The sequence below is a fragment of the Haemorhous mexicanus genome, chromosome 25 (assembly GCF_027477595.1).
Source record: "Haemorhous mexicanus isolate bHaeMex1 chromosome 25, bHaeMex1.pri, whole genome shotgun sequence".
Classification (NCBI taxonomy): domain Eukaryota; kingdom Metazoa; phylum Chordata; class Aves; order Passeriformes; family Fringillidae; genus Haemorhous; species Haemorhous mexicanus.
In genome coordinates, this window is record NC_082365.1 from 4,597,989 (window position 1) to 4,617,094 (window position 19,106).

The following is a 19,106-nucleotide window of genomic DNA, read 5'->3' on the forward strand; positions in this document are numbered from 1 at the left end:
ATAGCTCTCTATGCCCTGCCTGTTCTACTCCACATTTAAAACAATTTTTAAAGGAGCCAAACAGGTCACATATAATTTATACTTTAATACAGAAAAGAAACCATACATCTGGGGTCCATACACAGCACAGGAGCACTTCAGTACATCTAGAGTAAGACAAAAGTTGACCTTGTACTTGAAGTAGGTGACCGTGAGAAGAAGAAAAGCAAACACTTTTAAAATTTGATTCAGTGTTCCAATGGAACTCACTCTACTAACAAGATTGAAAATCCAGACTATCCAGAATGAATAATTACTTGGGAAAGCCAATAAACTGCAGTGGGTAAGTGGTAGATCTGCATGGAAATCATGGGAGCTGGACAATGTGCATCCCATGCTGTCCAGTTGATTGCACAGGGAACCACAAACTCCTACAGGCACTGACAGTAACTCCCAAGAGGGCTGGTGCAGTTTAATGAACTGCCTGAATCCTTCCAGAGGCCGAGCTGCCCCTGGGCTCAGGGACACACTGGGTGGGAACTGGTTTGGCTGGATATGGTCCTTTAGCTGTCAGATCCCCAAAGGTGCTGTTGAGGTGCAATTCTCAGCACCTGGTGCCTTGCCACAGTCCTGAAACAACACCCACACTTCAGTCCTTAGAGCAGAACGTGTGGAACCTCCAGTTCCAGCTCAGCTGGGCAATACCAACACTCATTTACTTAAACCTGACACTGCTGGGGAAATAAATACACACTGGAAAACAAAATCACAGAGCCTGGGGGCCATCACTGCTGGGCACTCAGGGCCTAGGGACAAGTTCCACCACTGCTGGGCTCACCAGTGCTTCTCTTATCCTGAGGAACAGCTCATCAGCAAGGCAAGGACCGGAGCTGGTCTGGCCCCTGCTGGAGGTTCATGGTCCACGTGTCTTCCTTTCTCTACCACATAAAGAGCAATTCATCAGGAGCAATAATGGAGTGTCTGCATACCTCCCAGCTCTGTGCAGGCACCAAAGGACACCTCTCTACCGACCCAATGACACACAGGGAGGAGTTTTCAAAAGTAATCAAGAGAAATTTAGGCATCTGAACACCTGGGACTCTTAGGAGGTCCTGAAATCTTCCCATAGGCACTTCTTTTTAGAAGAAATCTACTTGCTGCACTTGGGAAAGAAGCTAAGAATGGAAACACTGAGAGAATGGAACTTGAATCCATACTAATGGAAACTAAAATGTGCATTGGCAGAGATTTGTTACTTGCAACTTAAAATTTCTGCTTGATCTTGTTATGTTACTTGCACTGAAAACCACAAACACCTTGGCAGCAACCAGCAGCAAATTTCACTGCTCAATTCACCATGCACTTGGCAGTCAGAAGGAGAACAATACAAATTTGCTTGATGTTGCAGCCTGGCAAAAAAGGATTCAACTTTTTAGGCCAGACTGATACCTACACCTCAGTTTTGCCAAGTCTGACCAGGTAACTCAACACTGACACAACCCAGGTTCAACACCTTTGCCAGAGCAGCACTGACCTGCCCAGCTTTGTGAGGAGCTCTGTCCCTCTCCTTGAATGGTTTCAGCTTTTTTTTGCACCAGCACCATGTTTTAAAACTCTGGTTTGGGTACATAGAGCCTTTGCACAGCTTCAGAAGGGATGGCTTTATGAGGCAGCTCAGTTCTGGGTGCCCTCAGCTGAGCTGGGGCAGTGCAGAACTCACTGTGTGCCCCTCAGGGGATAAGCCAGTTCCAACAGGGAACTCCCACAGGGAACTCAGTGCTGCAGGAGCAGGACCAGTGAGGCTCCAGTCCACCTGAGCTAAACCAGCCTGGAGTGTGCCTGCTCTTACAGTCACAGCTTTGTTGGCCCTGAACCCAAATTCCCAGAACCTTACAGAGATCAGGATAACACACTCAGAGCAGCAAAGGAGCTGTTCCCAGGTATGTGCTTTTTTGTCTTCTTAGGGCTGGTTTACTGCTGGTATTTCTTACCTGCCTGACAGAAAAATGGCCCAGTCAGTTCCAAACTGGGAAGAAAGTAGCTGGCTTTTTAAAGCTGCTGCAGCAGCTCCTTGGAGAGTCTACAGCAATTCTGACTAAAGTTGATGAGACCAAGGATTTTACTCAGGTAGTAAACTGGGAGCTCCTCCACTGGCTTTGTTTGTCTTAGCAGGGGGATGGAGAAGACAACTCAAAGTCTTCAGTATGCACAGTCACCTCTAGAAAGCTTCTTACATCTATTTGGCTATTAACAGATTTATTTTATTGGTAAAATATCAGCTACAGTCTTTTTTGGGTTTTCCTTCAGCATGATCTATTCATCTTACTGAATTTAACACAGAACATCCCTAAAAACAATGATTCCATCTCATGGAGCAGTACAGATGGGGAATTCCTGTGAATGTGCTTCCTATGGAACTGGTTCCTCCCTCCTAGGGCAGCAGTACACCACGCTGGATCCAAAGCCAGGTGGCAGTGCAGATTCCTCCACGCTCAGGGTTTGCTGTCACACTGTGCTACATTTCTGCTGGTTGATACAGAATATCATCTGTCCTGCTTTGATGTTCACTCCTCTGTAACTCACAAAATCAAAGCTGTGCCTAATGGTAAAGGAAAGCTTTGTCTTGATAGGCCCAGAATTTCCTCTCATGTCCCACAAGACATTTCCACACTTGTGCTCTTCTTTCAGAAGTTTAGATAAAATATTCAGCACCCACAATCCGGAAGCCTTTGTAGTAGAAACAACAGGTCATTTCTTTTTGTCTGAGCAGACGTTGCTTTTGATTGCACAATTAAGACTATGGAGTGTGGCTCTTTATTAACATGCTTGAAATATGACAACGTAGTAAGAGCATGAACGAGGATAAAGCACCTTGCAGGAGTCTGTGTCCCATCACCTGGGATGAAACTGTGGTGAGAGTCTCCCACATCCAGCAGGATTCTCCACCCTGAGCCACACTAATCTGGTAGATCATTAACAACCATTTGGGAGAAGGGGGCGTTCAGCCTGTCCAGTTCATCCACTTGTGGGGGGTGATGCATGATAACCTCATGGTCCTCTGAGACATCATCCCCCACCGTGACCAGGTTTGTCAGGGATTTGCTGCGGACACACTGGAAATCCACGTGGCGGCTCTTGCCCTCCTCCTTCTCCCAGGACATCTGGATGAACGGGCGCTGCACGTAGTTGTAGATCACCTCGGAGCGGCCACCAGGCCTCCTCTTCACCTTCTCCTTGCACGTGGGATACCCTGGAAACACAGACAGCCACTCAGTTCTACTGCACCTGACTCACAAAGGGACAACAGGATTCCAGAACACCCAGGGTAGGGGTGACTGTGGGGTCAGGGTGGGACACATACACAACTGAGCAGACAAATGCTCAGATTCCATATTTAGCATTATTGGCTTGCAAGACTGTTCTCTTTTCCCCTGAAAAGGAGTCCTGGAAGGCTGGGCATCCTTCAAGAAGGAAAACTTAAAGCTCCAAGAGCAGGTCATCCCCATGTGCCAAAAGATGAGTCAGTGAGGATGAGAAGGAAAAAGGGCCAGATAAATCAGGAAAACTATAATGATTGTTGTGAGGTTATGTGGGGAGAAAATGAGGAATCAAGGCTGAACATGAGCCCAGGTGGGCAACAAGGACACAGGGACCTGGGCTGTACCAACCATGGTCCATCCAGCAGGCCCAGGGCAGTGATTGTCCCCCTGTGCTGGGCACTGCTGAGGCACCTTGAGTACTGCATTCAATTTTGGGCCCCTCACAACAAGACAGACATTGAGGGGCTGGAGTGTGTTCAGAGAAGGGAATGGAGCTGGGGAAGGGTCTGGAGCACCAGGAGGGGCTGAGGGAGCTGGGAAAGGGGCTCAGCCTGGAGAAAAGGAGGCTCAAGGGGACCTTCTGGCTCTGCACAACTCCCAGGCAGGAGAGCTCATCTGGGGGGGTTGGGCTCTGCTCCCAGGGAACAGGGACAGGAGGAGAGGGAATGGCCTCAAGCTGTGCTGGAGGGGCTTAGACTGGACATTAGGGCAAATTTTTTCACCTGGGCTGTCCAACCCTGGCACAGGCTGTCCAGGGCAGTGGTGAAGTCACCATTTGTGAAGGGATTTAAAAGACATGTGGATGTGGCACTTGGGGATGTGGTAGGCTTAGCAGTGCTGGGTTAATGGTTGGACTCAATCATCTTAGAGGGTTTTTCCAACCTAAACAATTCCATGATTCTCTGCAGGTGCTGCACAGCACCAGCCATTCTGCGAGCAAACACAGCTACTATAAAAATAAGTCTCCCAGGGCAGAGCCCAGCATTCTCTAAGCTCCCTGAGGGAAAGCTTGGGTCAGCAGGTGGAAGCATTTGACTCCTGTTTCCTGTTTACTCATTCCTAAGAAGACAAGTCTTTCTCCTGCATGTTATGTACCTTTCACTTTCTTTTAACTTTTAAGCCCCCTGGCCAATTTCAGTGGAACTCGGTAGAGGTAAAGGAAAAACATGCTGAGTTTTAACTGGTTTCGTAAAAGTAAGTGTAAAACACAGAGTAAACAAGGAAATGCCTGGAGTCCAGAAGAAATCAGGCTTTGCTGACTGTGGAGTCAGCTGGTCATGCATTTCCCTTGCTGAAGCAGCACGTTACCTTCGATGCCAATGCGAATGTTCTTCAGGCCCCGTTCCTTCAACACAGCTTTTGCCACGTCCCGGTTCTCGATGTACTTGAAGAATCTGTACAGCTTGGAACTGTAAAGGACTTGAGAAATAAAAGGGGTGATTAGAATCCACAAAGAGGAACCTTCTCCCTGCTTCTGGCATGCCCTGCTGTGCCAAAAGCCAGGTGTGGATTCCAAGGATTATTTCAGGTGTCTGTTTTCCTTGCTGGGATTAATTGCACTTCCTTTTGGGAGGGCAGAGATGCAAATCACAGTCTCGATAGACTGGGTGGAGATGGGAGTGTAAAGCAAAGAATATTCCCTCATTAAGGAGCCTGAAAAAGGCTAAAGGGGGGCAGAAACAGGAGGAAAAGTACAGTGAGTGCTGGGATCACTTCTAACTAGCCAGGCATCCTCTCTCCAGCAGCACCAGCTTAAACAGAGCACACAAATCAGGGCTCCACGTGCCAGCATCTCCACCTGAAGGAAGCCAGCTTGGGAATGTGTTCCTTCTTTATGGCTGGGTGTGTGTGGAACAGAGTGCAGAGCCCTTACTTTGAGAATACTCCTCTCCCATGGGAGGTGGATGATCCTCATCCCAGTCCACGGTGTCCTCATCGGTCAGCACGACGATGTGACACTCCCGCTCGCCCTTCCGCGCGCTGTCCACCATGATGGGCAGGATCAGCTCCTCCAGGTAGCTGTCAAACTGCTTGTGAGCCCCATCATTGGAGAGCTCGTGTAACAGAGCACCTGAGGAGACACAGACCACAGCAGCTTTGCTGCAGCATGAAAATATATCTCAGCTCTGCACTTCCCAGATCCATCCAAGAGCACAGAAAGAGTTCTTCTTCAGACAAAATGCTCAACATATGTTCAGACACATCAACAGCCTCCAGATCCAGAACTGGCAAAGTCAGAAGTGCAGACTACATTTCAAATGGGATGCAAATTGCACTGCAGAACCATTCCATTCCCATAAAAAACCCACCAAGCCCCAATCAATACAGTGATACAGTAATAGACTGAATAATTAATTCATTATGATACTTAACTTGAATTTCCAGCAACAACCTTTGCCCTTGAAAGTACATTTTGTTGCCTTCTCTGTGATCACTCACCAGAGAACAGGGCAGGAAATTCCACCCACAGCCTGTGTTATGATACCACACACCCCACTTCAGTAAAGTGCCTTTCACAGACCTGCCTGTGTTAAAAGTACTTCTTTTTGCCAGCATGCCCACCAAAAAGGTGCTCCCAATCAAATCTCTTCATGACCAGGAATTCTACTGCTCTCCAGATTTGGTATCCTCGGTTCCTGCTCTGCCCCATCAGCCTTTAGATTAAATTATTCATGATTCTCTGGTACATTTTGGACAGGGGTTATAATCTTGCTTTTAGCCTTCATTTTGTTGGCAGTAACAGCAAGCTCTGCTCAGCCTCTGTTAGAAAAAGAGACTAAAATGTTTATAATTTGCTTTTGGAGCAAAGTGCCTGTGTTCTGAAGGATTTGGTCACTTCACTAGGGATTGAAGCAGCCAAAAGGAAGCTGTTGAAATGCAACTTGAGCCCCAGTGAAATCCATGTCTTCATGCTTAAAGTAAAGCTCAAGATTAAGAACTGCACTGAATCAGGATCAGAGTGCTCAAGGCCCTGCAGATGATCTCCTAAAAGCTTATTTCTCTCCATACTTACTTAAATCTTGACATTTGATTGTGTTGAAATCAAAGTTTATGCAGAGGTAATCACATGTGTCTCGAAGGTCTGGGATGGAAATCCCATCAGGGCAGTTAATGATTCCGGTTTTGTAATAATCCTGTGAATAAAAGGACAGTTTTTGGAGATGAAAAATTATTAACATCTTGGACTATGATAATTCCTAATTAGTTCTTTATTTTGTTTACTAAAATTGGAGAGATACTGAAACTATTTATAAAACAGCCCTGCTTGTCTGAGAATCTACATCTTTTTTGCAGATCCTCTAGGGTCTGATAAATGATGAGCTCCAGTTAAAACCTTTCCATGGCACAGGGTTTCATAACATCTCATATGCAATACGTATTTATATGCAACACTAGGTCAGGATACAGCTCAGGAATTACAACAGCAGGACATAGAAAAGGTAAAAGGCAACACAAGCAAATATCTGAAATGTGGACTTATACCAAAGCCTGCTATATTTTTTCTTTAGAAATCACAAGGCAAAATGTAAAACCAGAATGTCCCAGGGAGTGCAGGTGCCTGGAGGTGGCTCAGCTGTGCACATGTGACAAACAGATTGCTTGTTTCTTTTCTCCCCACCTGCAGAGCTGCCCTTACCAGCACGGTGCGGAACACGGCTGAGCTGATCCCTTCTGCGATCTCGTACTCGCCCTTCTCGTTTGGCCGGGTGAAATTGTATTCTCTGCCTGGCCCAAACATTCTGAGAGAGGAAAAGAACTGTGTAAGTGCACAAGGACATCAAAATGCATTTATTCCAGAGACAAACAGGTGCACTGGGGTTAAAAAATTCTTTCCTGTGAGGGTGAGAAGGGCCTGGCACAGGCTGCCCTGAGAAGCTGTGGCTGCCCCAGCCCTGGAAGTGTCCATGGCCAGGCTGGATTGGGCTTGGAGTAACCTGGGCTAGTGGAAGGTGTCCCTGCCCATGGCAAGGGGTGAAATGAACTGAGCTTCAAGGTCCCTTACAGCTGAGGCCATTCCATGATTCTGTGATGAAGCCCAGCAGTGATACAGAGATACAGTAACTTAAACCTCCACTCCAATCTCTTCCTTAGTAAATAAGGACAAGACTTGGCTCAGGGAGGCCTCTGTTGCTATGGTTACTGCACTCTAAGGAACAAGCCAAAGGAACAGATTATTCAGTCCTGGGGCAGAAAATCCCCTGGCAATAAAGCCCTTGCACTGACCTACACCAGGTAACTCCACATGACTTTAGATGCCTTGTTTTACACAATAACCCATGCAAGGGTCAGTGACCCACGAGAACCCTTTGGCCAGAGAGGTGGAAGTGCTGGCAATACAGCACCCCTGGCAATACAGCACAGAGGATTTCTTGGTGCAGCAACAGGCTCCAACCTCTCAGAAGGAGCTGAGTGACTTGGGAGAGTATCAAGAGGTGGCAGCAGGAAGGGATGGAGCATTATCATATTCCCCATTCAGGAGGAAGGTTATCAGCTGGGGACAGATGTACAGCTGACAGACAAGGCAAACTCTCGGGGAGAAGGAAAAGGAGATCACCTTTGGCTAAAAGTGTGCATGTTTTGATGGACACGGAGACTTATCTAGAGAAGAACTAACTCTCCATCTGGTCAGGTCTTCTGGGCCTCACTCACAGCCAGATTCTGACTGAGGTCACCGTGTGTTACAGATGAAATCACAAAACAAACATTACATGTTTATTCCATTAAAAAAAAAATTAAGACTGTCCTGATGTACCTTGAAGGTAACAGAAGTGACCCACCTTCCCAGCATGGTGTCAGGGTGAGCAGTGAAGATCTGGGGATTCACTGCAAAGCGGGTGCCATCCACCACCAGGGTCACTTTCTCTGGAGCTACTGTCTGGGAACTGCTGCTTGAAGACAATGCACAGCATCCATGGCGTTCCTGGGTACTAAAATATTCCAGCTGTCTCTTATTTCCATCTGGGATATGGCAGTTGTGAGGTTCTTCAGGAGCAGACAGCATGCTACAGATCTGGGGATTTACTGGGCAAGTGTTGTGTCGGCATTCAGAATCCAAACCTGAGGGACACAAACAAACATTGCAAGGGGAGGAGAGAATTTATTGAAAAACATCATTTCATAGTAACACTTCCTACTGAAATGAGAAAACTGAGTCATGCAATAATTAAGGATGCCATAAGTGTCAGGGTGATGTTATATAACATAAAACTAGGCTGTTTTTGAACTGAACCAGCAGCTGGATGTTTTGGTGAGCCATGGTGCTTAATGTTCCTTGTTAAAGCAAGATGGATTCAGATGAAAAGGGCAGGAGCACAGGAATTAAACAAGGCCAGAAACACAGATCCAGCCTGCTGGCAGGACTCCCACAGGAAGCTGAGCAGCATCACACACCTCACCAGAGTGCTGTAAGGCAGCAGTGCCCAGTGCCAGTCTGTGGTGGGCACACAGGACTGCCCAGATGCCTGCAGTGAATCTGTTCAGGGCCAGCTCCAGGCTGGCCAGGGCACTCCCGTGGGATGGTCTTGCCAAGATGCTGAACTCTGCTGTGAACTTCTGACCTTTGGAGCAGCCTGGCACAGGCAGGGCACATACTGCCCAGTGCAAACTGCCCTGTGATACTGGAACATTTCCCAAAACATTACACCCCTTAAAGCCCAAAAGATAATCTCCCTCAAAGATTACAATGTTGAGGGCATTATCCTTACCCTCAGTCCTGGGAACTGCAGGGCTGTGACCTCCTAACACCACAGAACTTTCTTCTGACTCATGGGCTGCTACAGTTCTGTTTTCCACAGGACAACTGGACTCCAGATTTCTCAACCAGTCTGTGCCCCCAGCACAGTTCCCATTCATGCTGGGCCTCCGTGCTGTGAGGAGCTGGTGGCGTTTCCTGAGAGAAGAGCTGGAGAGAGAATCCAGGTTGTTAGTTTTGGAAGAAACTCCCAAGCAAGGAAGTTCAAATCTCTGTATCTGGTACCACAAACAAGGTCCCTCAGGCTCAAAAGGCATTTCTTCAGGTATTTAACTGTGTTTCAGAGGCTTATGGTGCTAGTTATGCCCCTACCCTCACATGGAAAGAGGGGAAAAAAGATTTTAAAGTAATCAGGGGTCTATTAAATCTATTTAATCTATAGTCCTTCACTTTCTTAAAGCTAAGTCTAAAGCCACTGATGTACTTAGAGCACCTGTGTGGTCCTGCAAATACGTTCCTGGCAACTCCAGATCTCTACAGCCCTTTAAAAATGTTTATATTCTTGACTCTCAGTCCTGGCCAAATGAGCTCTATAACATGGTTGCAGCCTGAAATGACATTTTTCCAGTTAAGAGCTCAGGCATTGCCTCTTAACCACTCTGAGGTTTGACCAAGAGGTTCCCTGCTCCCAATCATTGCTTGGTTTTGGTTCTTTCTTCCTGATTTATGCAGTGCTGTCACACAGTGCTCCCCCCAGTATTTAACCCACTACAGTCCCACAACCAACACCTGGATGGTGCAGAAGAGCCATGGCTGGAGCAGCCCCACACACCATGTTTTAACCACTGCCACTCACATCTGGAATGCTCTTCCAGCATATGCAGGGACACAGCTTCCTTTTTTTTCCAAGTAAAATTCCTTTTTCCTTCTATCTTTAAGACCAACTTCACTCCTTTCTATCTCTTAACAGATCAGAACTCTTTCCTGTCTCTTTCCCTCATTCTCTCTGGCATTTGCTTTGCTCTGGACAAGAACCAGCTCTCCTTTCTTGGCCTCAAGTGTTTTCCTTTCACTCTCTCAAACATAAAACACCAATTTCCTCATTAATGAATTTTTCCAATTTCCCCCCTGCAGAACAATTGTCCTGTGTCTTTCCCTTGGCTGAATGATGACTGCAGGGCCTGCGGGTGCCATCTCTGGCGCCTGGCAGAGACAAAGCAGCTAAAACACAGCACTAATAAAACAGTAAAATGCCAAGTCAGAGTTGCTGAGTTTTCTGGCCAGCACCTGCTGAGGGTGAAGGTTTTAATGAGCAGTTCAGGGGTGGGTTTTAAGCCCATCATTACTGGCAGTCTGAATTAAGCATTTTATGCCTAATGAGAATTTAAAAAAGGAGTAACAATTCATTCCTTTTGTTCTGTAAACCCAATTCTAAGTTGCCAGCATTATTATATCTGTATATTTTTAGAAAATCTGCTGCTTACACATCATGTGATGGTCATCCAAAGGAAGATTTTTGGCAACAACAAAACCATTTCTTTTTTTAAAGGCTCTGGCTGGCAGCACAGTGACACAAGGAGCCCCCAAGGGTCATCTCAGTGCCAGCAAACCTGAACAGCACCCAGAGCACTGCCTTGCCCTCTGCTCTCACCAAAACACCCAGGGTGGGAAAACTCCCTCTCCCCACAGCTCCCAGGCTGCTTTCCTGTCCTGGCTGCCTGGACCCTGGAGAAACCCCTCAGCAGTCCCAGAAACCCCTGTGAATGCTGCCTTGTACCTGGGAATAGACTCATGGAATATCTTGAGTTGGAGGAGAACATCAGTATGAGAGCTCACCTCCCTGCTGCTTGCAGAGCCACCCACAACTGAACTTTGTGACCAAGCATCTTATAGTGAGAATTATGGAATATTCTGGGCTGGAAGGGACCCACAGGGATCACTGAGTCCAGCTCCTGGCCCTGCACAGCCAGCCCAACAATCCCACCCTGTCCCAGGAGCTCTGGCAGCTTTGGGGCTGTGCCCATTCCCTGGGGAGCCTGGTGAATGCCCAGCAGGGGGAAAAACCCTTCCTAACATCTTAAGTGGGATGGACGTGGTCACACACAAACAAATCTTTTCCTGAACAAAAGTAACACAAACTCCATGTGAACAACCTGAGCAACCCTCTGCCCTCTTCTTTGGTGTGCCAGAGCAGCAAAAGGAAGGGGAGAATGTCCAGCAGTGCCAGGTAGTGGGACACAGGGGTATGGAGAGAAATTTAAATATGAAAAGCCACGTACTCTAAAACACCCTGGAGGGAACAAAAGCCCACCCCTACCTCTTCCCCCCCCCAAAAGTCTTTAAATCACTTCCAGAATTGACAATGTCCAGTGGAACAAAAAGTCAACTATTCCCCTGTTTCACAGCACTGTGATTATTGTGAAGAAATGGAATTTTTTAAGACTGCAAATGTTAAAGTATTTATACAACTAATAATGTGATTTCAAACACATTCACTGAATTATTATATTGTATGTTTTGACCCTGAGATTAGCTCAGTTGGCTGGAGCATGATGCTGATAACACCAAGGTTGTACATTCAATCCCTGCATGGGCCATTCACTGAAGAGTTGGACTTAATGATCCTTGTGGGTCCCTTTCAACTCAGAACATTCTGCAATCTGTAATCAGAACCAAAATACTTTAAAATTTGGTAACTGCACTGAAAGCCAAAACCTGTTTAAATGCAGTATGATTGACTTCGGGAAAAGTATTTTGAGAAGGGGAAAAGAATACCCTTGTTGAGCAGATATACAATCACAACCCTAATCCTAAGAGAAAGCCCTTAAAGGGAGTCATTCTTGAGACTTGCTGGCTGTCAGGAGGAACCCCAGAATGCTCTGGGCTGGAGGGACCTTAAAGCATCTCAAGGGACACCTGCCACTAGCCCAGGTTGCTCAGAGGAACAGACACCACACTGGTTGTGCTCAGGAACTCTTCTCCCCCAGCACTAACTTTCCTACACTGAAACAATATCCCTGACAAAGCTGATGCTGCCACACTCACCAGAGAACAGGATTTGCTCTGTGAGCTGACAAGAACTCCATTAAGAAAACAAGATAAGCATAAAATTTACTTCTTGGGCCTCTTTCTTCCAGGAGTGCTGAATTGCTACAGCTCTGCCAACAACCTCCCCTTGCTGTGCCTGAACAATCTCTTGACTATTTAATGCATTACTCAGCAGAGAGGAGAAATTAGGCAGGAAACCAGATCAATAAGTATATGAAGGCAAAGAGCAGAGTTATTCAGGGACACTCAGACTCCATAACTTCCCCAGAGCTCTGCCCAACAAGCCCCATTTAAGTGATGTCAAATAGCACAAAACACCAACTGAATTTCACAACAACCAAACTGGGTTGGGTGAATGTTGAAATCTTTGTTCATCACCTCAAGCTCTGAGTTAAATGCAGAGACCCTGCACACCCTTCAGCAGAGTCCTTAACTACAGCAGCTCAGAAATTACTTACAGAACCATCACCAGTTACACAGGAACTACAATACACCAATTTTCCCTTGTCATTCCCCTCCTTCTGCTGCTTAATCTGCTAAGCAGGACTGTCAGGGAAAAAATGGCCCAGCTATTCAACATCTTTTTCCTCCTTCTTTTCTGTTTCCTTCAACAAAGTTGAGCACCAGCAAAACCTGCTGAAAACAGCTGCTCTTTGCAATGTGGTGGCTCTCCCAAGCAGAAGATCTGACTTTCCTCTTTCCTGGAAGTGGAACATCCAGTCCTGCTGATCATCCGACCCAGCTCAGGCTGATGGCATTTCCCTGTCTCCTGGCCCCTCCTGGCATGCCAAAATCCTGCAGGTCGTGTGTCAGCAGAAGTGAGGGAAACGAGTAAAGATCTTTTGGCACATCTGGCTGGTACAATAAATCCCCAAACTGGTCATTTAATGTGACAAATATATTACAAACACACCCAGAACCCAGTGGGGAAACAAGTACATAAAGACTTCAAGGCCAAACTCCTGCCTGACCAGCTTACAAATGTCCTGGTTTCCTTTCATGCCCAGGATCAAGGAGAACTACCCGTGGTGAGAATGAATGCCTATAAATAATAATTAGCACCATTCAGCTTCAAAGCTTTTTACAAATATCAACTGCTCATTGCTCCTAAGAGCCCTGGGAAGCACTGCAGGGAAGTGTTTTATGAGAGAAAACAGGGACACACAGGCAGAGAGCTAATCCTCAGGCTCAGAGCAGCAGGCCCTCTGCCTACTCAGGTGTTACTGACTTGGAGCACGTTCACTACTCAGCTCCTGGCCCTGCACCAGCAGTTCCCCTGTGCTAGCAGGACAACCACTGCCAGGTTACCACCCTCCTTAGAGGGCCCCTTCCATGCATGTTTCCACCCTCTGGGAAGTGTAAATTGGCTGGTACCACAGGATGGCTCAGGAGCAGTGAACAGGCACCCTGATGTCTTTCCTCACTTCTCTGTGACTTGTCTGCATGCTCAGATCCTGAAGGAGCAGGTAAGGACCAGTCCACAGAGGAGCTGAAGCCTCACAGCTGGATTGTGGGAGCTGGGCACTCAGGAGCAGCAGAAGCCCCATGCCATATTCAGCACTGAAGATCAGAGAAAGAACTCCTCCAGACAGAGAAAGGCTGGGTTTTAAAGTTTTTTAAAGAGAATCAGTATCAGAATCAAAAAACAAAATTCCCATCTGGCTCTGGCCATATATGGAGCATGTGGGACACTCCTTCCTCTGGAACACAACAATGTCAAGAATGAGCTGTGCAACTGCACAAACATCTCTGTTCTCCAGACCCTGTGCTGGTGGTCCCACTGAAATCATCTCTATTTAAACTTGTCTAGAGCCTTGTCTTTTGTTGAGGGAAAAACATGGAAGTCAAATTTAAGTTGTTTTTAATCACAAAGTGGAAACACTTTAATTTTGCAATGTGCCATTGGTACAAACAATTCATGCTGCAAATGTTTTGCAGAGATAAAGAGGCTGATCCCTGTTCTTTGCAATCCTTGAGGAAGTGTTCTGGAATGTAAAGAGGCTGTGACATCTTCAGTACATTATCCTTCCCCACCCTAAGGGATCTAAAGCACATCCAAAGCCACTTCCCAGTGCATGCAGCTCTCACCCCATTACTGGAAGAGCTGAATGGCTTCACATGCACAGAGCACCATGAACAAGGTGATGTGTGCCATGAAAAGAAACTCAAATACTGCAACGTGGCCAGCAGAGAAAACCCATTTAGATACAGCACATTTATAAAGCAAAAGAAAGCAAAAGCATCAGTACAAACGTGCTGGTTTCTACTTTTTATGTATTGTATTACATAAATATTTTATTATATTTATAAAGATATACTCATTGGAATATTTTTTAAAGAGCCATTATAGAGTATTTTAGACATGAAGAACTTCATAGAAACTTCAAAGAAAAATCATGAAAAGCCTAGCTGCCAAAATCCATTGAGGAGTAAAGCCCTGACAGCTTATACAGGGTCTCACTGTCATCTGGCATCCAAGAGAGAAGGTGTCAGAGAGTAAGAATAGTAGAAATGAGTGGCTTTACTTCATCACTTGGTTTGCAAACGGTGAGGAAGCACCAGCAGTGAGTGAATCAGCTGGTGAACAATCCTCCCCTCTTCCTAAACCACAGCCTGACCATCCCGACAGAAATAAAACTCCAAACAACTCATTTTTAAGGTGACAACACTCCTTTAAGTCTACAAAACCATTCCCACATACAATTACTGTCAGAAATATGAGCAAGCAGGAAACAGGCGCACGCAGGGTGTGCCTGACCTAATTCCAGCCCTCCTCTGAGAACAAGATGGATTTCTAATGGAACTGCACCTCTTCCACACTGGCTAAAGCCTGGCTTTAATTTGTGTCCTGGTTTAACCCCAGATGGCAGCTGAGCCCCAAACAGCCACATGCTCACTGCTCCCTGGTGGGATGGGGAGAGAACTGGAAGAGTAACTCGTGGGTTGAGAGGCAGACATTTTATAGGTAAAGGAAAAGAGAAGGTTGTGTGGAGAGCTCACAGCAGCTTCCAGGGTCTGAAGGGGCTCCAAGGAAGCCAGAGAAGGACTGCTGGTAATGAATTGGAGTGAGAGGATAAAGGGGAATGGCTTCCCACTGTCAGAGAGCAGGGATGGATGGGATAGTGGCAAGGAATTGTTCCCTGGGAGGGTGGGCAGGCCCTGGCACAGGGTGCCCAGAGCAGCTGTGGTCCCCTGGATCCCTGGAAGTGTCTGAGGCCAGGCTGGATAAGGCTTGGAGCAACCTGGGACAGTGGAAGGTGTCCCTGCCCATGGCAGGGGGTGGAATATGATGAATTTTAAGGTTCTTTCTAACCCAAGCCAGTCTGGCATTCTATGACTCTATAAAAGCTGTGCATGCAAATAAAGCAAAAAAGGAATTAAATCCTCACATTCCATGGGCAGGAAGGTGTTCAGCTGTGCCCAGGAGAGCAGGGCTCCATCACCAGGGAAGAATAACACCATCACTCCTAACATCCCCCCCTGTTCCTTCTTCCCCAGCTCTGTATGCTGAGCACAATGCCATAAGGAATGGAATATCCATCCCTGGGTCTGCTGGCCTGGCTGTGTCCCCCAGCTCCTGAGCACCCCCAGCCCACTGGTGGGTGGGCAGCAAAAAAGGCCTTGGTTCTGTGTGAGCCCTGCTCAGCAATAACTAAAACATTCCTATGTTATCAGCCTCTTTATTCCAGCAAAAATCCATACCACAGCCCCCTATAAGCTACTAGGAAGAAAACTAACTTTATATCAGATAAAACCAGCATAAATTCTTGAAAGGTCTCCTTAGAATATTCCAAAAATTTCTCTAAACATAAAAGCAGAGAAACAAATTAGCAATGATTGGCTTTCTACTTTGGAGAGAAAAAGGGCAATCTCATGGGTTTAAGATAAATAAGGAGAAGTGTTTCCTGTGCATAAGGATTAGGGGAATCACTGTAAGGCATAAACCACAGCAGGGAATGCAGCACAGAGATAATGGATCTCCCCTGGGCTGGGTAACATTGGTTAAGTAAAAAAGCAACCATCAAACTGCTGAAAAATTCTAATATTGGCAAGTAGGCAGCAGTCCAACTCCTAATTTTCATAATAACTATTTGCTTCTGATCATCACATGAAGAGTTTCCCAGAGAAAGAAAAACCAAATGATTCTGCCTGTCAGCTCAGTTCACCTGCAATAAAAACTTCCCAGTGGCAGGGAGTCATTCCAGAGGGCTCTGCAGAGTGACACAAACTCATCCAGAAGAAAGAAAGGCAAAAAGTGAAATGTTATCCTCCATTCAAAAATGACACCAGACCTGATGGCTCATTCTCTAACTAAGAAGGATCTTAAACTTCCCCCAGTGCCACCCCCTGCCTTGGGCAGGGACACCTTCCACCATCCCAGGGTGCTCCAAGCCCCATCCAGCCTGGCCTTGGACACTTCCAGAGATCCAGAGGCAGCCACAGCTGCTCTGGGCACCCTGTGCCAGGGCCTCATCACCCTCCCAGGGAAGAATTCCTTCCCAATATCCCCTCTATCCCTGCTCTCTGGCAGTGGGAAGCCCTTCCCTCTTGTTCTGTCCTTCCAGGCTCTTGTTCCAAGCCCCTCTCCAGCTCTCTTAGTCCCTTTAGGCACTGGAAGGGGCTCTAAGGTCTCCCTGGAGCCTTCTCCCGTCCAGGTTGGACATCCCCAGCCCTCCCAGCCTGGCTCCTCAGGTCTCTCCAAGCAGGGAAAGCAGCACTGCCAGGCTGAGCCCCAAGCACTGCCCTGTGCCCCTGAACCAATGGAGATGCTCAGGGCAAGGTGAGACTTGGCAGGGGTGGGGTTGCCACTCCCTGGCAGCTGGAGATACACCTGGAGCACTGGAGAACCACATGGTCCAGGCACTCTCCTGGACTGTACCAGAGAGAAAAACACCCAGCTGCAGCCTTCACATGCTCTTCACAAACCTCCTACTGATCCTCCTTTCATTTTCCCAACACAAACACAAGCAGACAATAAAAGCTGATTTATAGGTTGAACCAGCACAGGCACATGACAAAAAGCTTTTCCCTTGTTATGAAATAACCCTATCAATATACAGAGGATTCATTTTCTATCTGGCTTCAAATGATAGATGGAAAATAATGTCCAGCAGGCCTGATGCAATGCAGGACAGCCTGAAAATGTTGGCAAGAGACAGCAAGGAGGCTGATGAAATGCTGGATTGTTTCTCCCATTCTGTGCATAGTGCTACACTGTTAGCAAAGTTTACTGACTTACTCACTTAATTGAGGCTCAACAAAAATCCACTGTTTCTACAGATGCAATTCAAAACTACAGTTGGCAATATGGGTTTAAGGGTTTAACACTGCATTTGCACACCTTGACTTAAGACCTGGGGGTCACCAGGTCCTTCTGTCACCACCAGTGCTCAGTTTATGCACTGAACTGACCCCTCATCAGTGCCTCCCACTCACAGCACTTTTTTTTTGCCAATTTACAGTCACCAAGACTGAAACCTGCAGAAAAACAATGGATATTTATGACCTGGATGTAACCTATTACAGACTTTCCCAAAATAGGAAGGTCACACTGTGGCAGACTCACCAACAGAAGAGATGAAATGCATCCAGCAATGTTCAACCATGGGAGCAAAATTCCTCACCACAGCAACAACTTACTGCTTTTTTATTTCCCTCCCTCTGAGGCCCAAGGTATTCATGTTAGAGAGCAAACCCAAGTGAACTATAAAGGGTATTTCCTCACAATACTGGAATAAAAACAGTCACCTGAAAAATGATGTTTGATCCTCATAAATAGCTTCTTACCACTATGGCAATGGCAGCTTTGCCAGTGCTATCTGATTAAATTCAGCACTTTTAATAAAGCTGGCCATGCCCATATAGAATACACACCTCCTTCCTTGGCAGAAGGTTGGATTGTGCAGATATGATCAGGGAAAAAGGAAAAAAAAACTGTGGCAAAAGATGAGCTGATGCAAATATAAGCAGGGTATTTTCACCTAGAGACAGGAAAAACAAATGTTCCCTGCTAAAATAAACAATACTGAGCTAAATAAAGTTTCAAGGCAGGTGACACCTGTGAGTTACACTTTCTCTTCACCTGTGTTAAATTAAGCTACAAATACTTAGGTGAAAGTCAGCAACAGGAGTAAGTGCTGCAGACAACAGTTTGGCTGTGTTCTCTGTTCTACCATTTGCTGCAAAAGTATTTACAAAGATTTCAGAAAATCCCACACACTTCAGCAAAGCATAAAAAAGCTGCCTTATCCCTTTGGATTTAAAAAACCTTTTATTTCTCAGCCTTTGTTCTCAGGCAGTTAAAGCCAACTTGGTTCCAAATTCCCACAATTTCAATTCCTGCATTTGTATTATGAGAAGTCCAATATTTCAATTATAAACTGCAGCAAACAGCATAAAGACAAGAGTATTTCTGAGGGAGTACTAACAGAGAATCTGATCCACCTGCAACCACCAGAAGTTCTGACCACCCACATTTCCTGGTGTAACTCTGGAGCAAACCCTGTGCCCAGCACCCCTCACTTACTGCCGGCTCATCCGTGCTGGGTGCTCCCTGCACCACGACCCCGAAATCCTCCTGGAGCAGAGGGAAGCGCCAGGCACAGCAAAGCTTCGGAGTTTAAACTCCTCGAGCAGCACTGGTCACTCCCCCAAAGCCCGGGCGGCTGATTCATGTAAATATTTCAGGTTAAAAGTCCCTCCAGCTGATTCGTGGAAAGCTTGACTATAATCTGTGTGGTAACAGCTTTAAGTCTCCTCTTCAGTAAAAGCCTCCCCAATAGCTCTCCAAATTCTTCATTCAGACAGTTTTTGCAGGAATTGTGTGGTAGAGAAGGCTCAATTTCATAAAGCCCTTGATGCCATTTGGTAAAACACCCTCCTGCCACACATCCCTTGGGCAGGCAGAGAGGCATTAGCCACCAGCATTTTTGGTTATGTACATGAGTATGAGAACATGGATCCCCAAGCCCAGGAGCCCCAGGACGTGGGCCCAAACAAATTTACAGCAACTGGGGATAAAATGAGTGATTTTGACACATCAGTGCATTGCTGGAGAGCCTCAATAA

The 19,106-nt window shown here is 46.5% G+C and overlaps 1 protein-coding gene across 1 annotated transcript; it reads right to left on the reverse strand.

Annotated features, from left to right (window-relative positions):
* Nucleotides 1-65: 65 nt before the first annotated feature.
* Nucleotides 66-18,701, reverse strand: KCTD20 (potassium channel tetramerization domain containing 20). Its single transcript, XM_059867917.1, has 8 exons — nucleotides 18,566-18,701; nucleotides 9,005-9,201; nucleotides 8,078-8,357; nucleotides 6,937-7,039; nucleotides 6,313-6,433; nucleotides 5,173-5,370; nucleotides 4,608-4,718; nucleotides 66-3,229 (listed from the first exon to the last, which is right to left on the reverse strand). The coding sequence occupies exons 1-8, from the start codon at nucleotides 18,574-18,576 to the stop codon at nucleotides 2,937-2,939; spliced, it is 1,314 nt and encodes a 437-aa protein (XP_059723900.1). The 5' UTR covers nucleotides 18,577-18,701; the 3' UTR covers nucleotides 66-2,936.
* Nucleotides 18,702-19,106: the final 405 nt, after the last annotated feature.